Source organism: Adiantum capillus-veneris, chromosome 27, assembly GCF_014529385.1.
Source record: "Adiantum capillus-veneris isolate H3 chromosome 27, ASM1452938v2, whole genome shotgun sequence".
Taxonomy (NCBI): Eukaryota; Viridiplantae; Streptophyta; class Polypodiopsida; order Polypodiales; family Pteridaceae; genus Adiantum; species Adiantum capillus-veneris.
In genome coordinates, this window is record NC_140957.1 from 134,434,419 (window position 1) to 134,439,201 (window position 4,783).

The 4,783-nt window shown below is 41.9% G+C and overlaps 1 protein-coding gene across 1 annotated transcript; it reads left to right on the forward strand.

Moving 5' to 3' along the window:
* Positions 1 to 379: 379 nt before the first annotated feature.
* Positions 380 to 3,187, forward strand: LOC147422793 (uncharacterized). The gene is made up of 3 exons (XM_086503093.1): positions 380 to 2,090; positions 2,744 to 2,834; positions 2,923 to 3,187. Exons 1-3 carry the CDS (start codon positions 380 to 382, stop codon positions 3,185 to 3,187), a joined length of 2,067 nt encoding a protein of 688 aa, XP_086359219.1.
* The last annotated feature ends 1,596 nt before the right edge of the window (positions 3,188 to 4,783 follow it).

Genomic DNA, 4,783 nt, shown 5'->3' on the forward strand with positions numbered 1-4,783 from the left:
GGGCCACTATTGTTCTACAAGATAGTGAAGGGCTTCTAAATGAAGTTACAAACTATCTTAATGCTTGATATGTATCAGCATCTGAGGCTATCTGGCGTATACTTGGGTTTCACATGCATAAAGAGAAACCTGACATACAACGGCTCCAAGTTCATTTGCCTCATCAAAATCAAGTCATCTTTAGCGACAGAGCGACTGTACAGAGTGTGGTGGAGGAAGATGTCAGCAAAAAGACAACACTCACTGAGTGGTTTGTTGCAAATCAACAATATCCAGAGGCCAACGATTTGTTGTACATAGACTTACCAACATAGACTTACCAACAAAGTGGGTTTGGAAGCCAGCAAGCAGAACATGGACTCAAAGACAGATTGGTGACATGATTGGAAGAATGTACCACATTGTTCCCAATGCTGGAGATTTGTACTATTTGCATATGTTACTCAACATGTGCAAAGGATGTAAGTCTTTTGAGGATATTAGAACCTTCAATGGACGAGTATATGACACATTTAAAGAAACATGTAATGCACGAGGATTACTACAAGTCGATGATGAATGGTTTCTTTGTTTGGAAGAAGCTTCTTTTCAGCAAACAGGGCAACAATTGTGCCTACTGTTTGTAGTCATTTTGGTTTTTTGTGAACCAATACATCCTGGTGCATTGTGGAATCGCTTTTGTAAGGAGCTTTCTGAGGACCATGTATATCATATGAGGGTTCCCACAAATGATGCGAATATCTGTGAACACATGGCACAGAACCAAGCTTTGTCAAACTTAGAGACAATGCTTCAACACTATGGAAAGAGGCTCTCGGATTATTCTGGAATGCCCCGGGTGGATCACACCTTGCAAATTATGAGTGAGCATGGAGTGCTTGCTGAAGAGTTCATGTATAACAGAGAGGAACAAAGAGTATTGTCTGCTCGAATGGAATCATCTTTCAATGTTGGGCAAAGGGAAGCTTACAATCGGGTTTTACAAGCAGCTTGCATGAGCAGAGGGACTATTGTTTTCTTGGATGGGCCAGGTGAAACGGGAAAGACTTATCTCTACAATGCTTTGCTCTCTCAGATACCCGGAGAGTCCAAAGTTGCTTTGGCATGTGCATGGTCCGGGATTGCAGCACAGCTTCTTGACAACGGAAGGACTGCACACTCTAGATTCAAGATCCCTATTGATATAACTTCTGAGTCCACATGTAACATCAAAGTAAACATCCAGCTTGCTGAGCTGTTGCGAATGAGTTCACTAATCATATGGGATGAAGCCCCCATGGATCATAGACACGCTTTTGAGGCTCTTGATAAGACACTAAAAGATGTCATGAAAAATGACATGTTGTTTGGTGGAAAGGTTCTCCTCCTTGGTGGTGATTTCAGACAGATATTACCTGTCGTGCGCAAAGGGGGAAGAGAAGACATTGTTAATGCATCTTTGTGCCACTCATACATTTGGCAACGTACAGAAATCATGCATCTAACACATAATATGCGAGTGGTCAATTGTTTAAGTAATGTTATTGAAAGAGAGTTTGTGCAATGGACACTTGATATTGGTAATGGCGATGTTTGTGATGGGGACATACTTGATAATGTGGCCTTGCCGGCTTGCATGATGCTACCACAAAATAATTTGCAAGCATTGGTTGCTTGCATATTTAGAGACCTTGAAACACAGACTTGCCATGCATATTTTTTCAAGCATAGAGCAATTTTGGCTCCACGGAACAAGGAGGTGGATACTATAAACAATTTTGGCTTGCAGCAATTTCCTGGTACTTATAAGGAATATGTCAGTGCGGACTTAGTGTGTGAATCAAATTGTGATAGCATTTTATTCACAAGTGAGTTTGTAAATAGTTTAGATCTTGGGGGAGGCTTTCCACCGCATGTTTTACAATTGAAACAGAATGCTCCAGTTATGTTGCTTCGCAATTTGGATCCAAGAAGTGGTCTTTGTAATGGGACACACTTGATTTGTAAGCAATTCCACAGCAAAGTGATTGAAGCAAAAATCATTATAGGGTCACATGCAGGAAATGCAGTGTTCATTCCAAGGATTGATTTTCTCATGGGATCTAGAGAAGGTCTCCCTTTTGATCTGAGACGCCGCCAATTTCCCCTACATTGTGCTTTTGGGATGACAATCAACAAGGAGCAAGGCCAAACATTTGGAGTTCTTGGATTGTATCTCCCAACACCCGTTTTCACCCATGGTCAACTATATGTGGCAATGTCTCGCGTGAGATCCTCTTCTGCCATCAAGGTTGTGGTTGGTGATAGTCACTTAACAAGCATTAGTAGACATGGAGATCAAAGAACATACACTTCTAACATTGTCTACAAAGAGGTGTTGCAGTTGACCTACCCCCTGCCACCCCCTTGCCATGGGTTTTAACGTGGCTGGATATGTTTCATCCAATAAAAAAGCACGGTGACTCTCAACTATTTCTTTGTCATTTACAAGCTTAGTATCTTCTTATGAAACATGGTGTAGCCTCAAGCAAGGTATATTCGTTGAAACAATTGACTAAGATTTATTAGTGTTGAGAGATTTATGCTTCATGTGCTTTTTCATGAATTTATAATCCTTTATGTATATGTATATGTATGAATGAAGATGGATCCTAACGCCTCTGTGACTTACACACTAGGGAGACGACCTCGACACGTCCGAGGTAAAATATTGTATATGTGTGTTTGTGACATTTCGATACTTTAAAGAATTTAAATCTCACAGTCAATGATTATGTATTAGATCCACCATTATGGAGGGGTCCAATCACAGCCATGCAGGTGATTCATCTACTCGAGGACTTGGATGTAGCAAGGTAACAATGTTGATGTTGATATAGTAAAGTAATAGCTTTTGTGTATCAAAATAACTGTCTATACTAATAGCTTTTTGTTTGGCTATAGATCACAGTATTACCCAGAATTTTTAATGGTAGGTATATATCATGCTTCATATGATCCGAGCTTACTGTGCTACATTCAAGTTGCTATTCAGAGAGGATTCAGAGCACGTGTCACCATTGCAGAGTTAGGCAGAACCCATCCAATTAATGCTATGTTTTCTCAGAATCTTAGTCTCGGTGCTTGGTTCCTACGTGTTTTTGTGTTAGGATCTCTTCCTCCAGTGATTGGTAGATGTGTTTTACATCGTGGGCCATGGGTGGTTTGATACCGCAGCAGGGCATGTCGTAGACTACGCTTTTGAGCGTATAAATCTTAAGCCTCTACGCAGTTGTTTTTTTGACATGGGAAATATCACTTACTATATATATGTTAGTGCAAATTTAGTTTGAAAATATGTTGTGATGACTTTTGTTTAGGTTGCTGCATAAAGGTTTTCATGTTGTCCATCTTATAAATTTCAAACACACACAGTACCACTCTCTCTCTATCTCTCTCTCTGTCTCTCTCTCTCTCTCTCTCATCAAGCATGAGAGAGAGAGAGAGGAAAGGAGAGAGAGAGCTCTGTCTCTCTCTCTAGCTAGACAACAAAGAGAGAGAGAGAGAGAGACAGAGAGAGAATCCACCCAGTATGTAGACAAAGGAACGTGCTAAAAAAAAACCAAGGTTTAGTGTAATCCCACCTACAAAATTTGAGATTTACCTCTACATTTTAAATTTGAAAGAGTGCCCTATAGCCCTGATGACTGCGAGAGAGAGAGGGAGAGAGAGAGGGGCACCAGAAGAGGGCGGCTATACTAGATAGTCAGACAACACTACAGCTTAAGGGTAAGAGGGGCCATGCCGCCGCTGAAGCTCTGCACTGTTTTTGATAGATGGGGAGAGAGGGAATCTCTCCAAATGCAATCACGTACACTTTGTGCTTGAGGAGCTTCTTATCGGGGATGTCATCTCTTGGGATGCATTGATTGAGGGATATGCCCAAGTTGGACAAGCCCAAGAAGCGCTGGGATGTTTTCGGCGAATGCGAAGCAAGGGTGTCTCTCTAGATGAAATCACATATGCTCTCAACTCGAAGGCAAGAGTCGGGGTTAGGAAGCTCTGCACTTTTTTCGATAATTGGGGAGAGAGGGCATCTCTCCAAATGCAATCACGTAGACTTGCACCTTGAAGGAATGTGGCATTACACAAGATGCTGATATAGGCAAAAGAATTTGCGATTATATTATTGTTAGTCAGGGGTCATTGAAAGAAAATGTCATGCTTGGCACTACCTTGGTCAGAAGGGTGTCTCTCAGATGCATTCGCATAGCACCGCCGGAGGCGGTGCCGCCGCCGAAGGTGGCGCCGTTGCACTAGTGAATTTAAAAATTGATGTCAAGAGGCTTGTAGACCGTCCGCGTGCACGTGGACGGTCAGCGAGCTCTTATATCCTTTTCTATTTTAGAAGGCCCAGTTCTCTAGAAAGTCTAAGCCAAGATATGAGCACCTTATGCAATTTGTCACACATATGAATTTAAAAATTGAGGTCAAGAGCTCGAAGACCGTCTGCACGCACGTGGACGGTTAGCGAGCTCCTAACCTTTTGTTTGAATTGAAAATTCAAGAGTTTGTTGATTGTCCATGTGGTGCGAATGGTTAGCGAGCTCCTCATCCCGTTGTTTGTACTGAAAATTCAAGTGCTCACTGACCATCTACGTGCATGCGGACGGTTAGCGAGCTCTTAATCCCCTTGTTTAAGCTAAAAATTCAAGAGTTTGCTACGTGGTGGGGATGATTAGCGATCTCCTAATCCTTTTGTTTGTACTAAAAATTCAAGAGCTCGTTGACCGTTTGCATGCACACTGACGGTTAGCGACCTCTT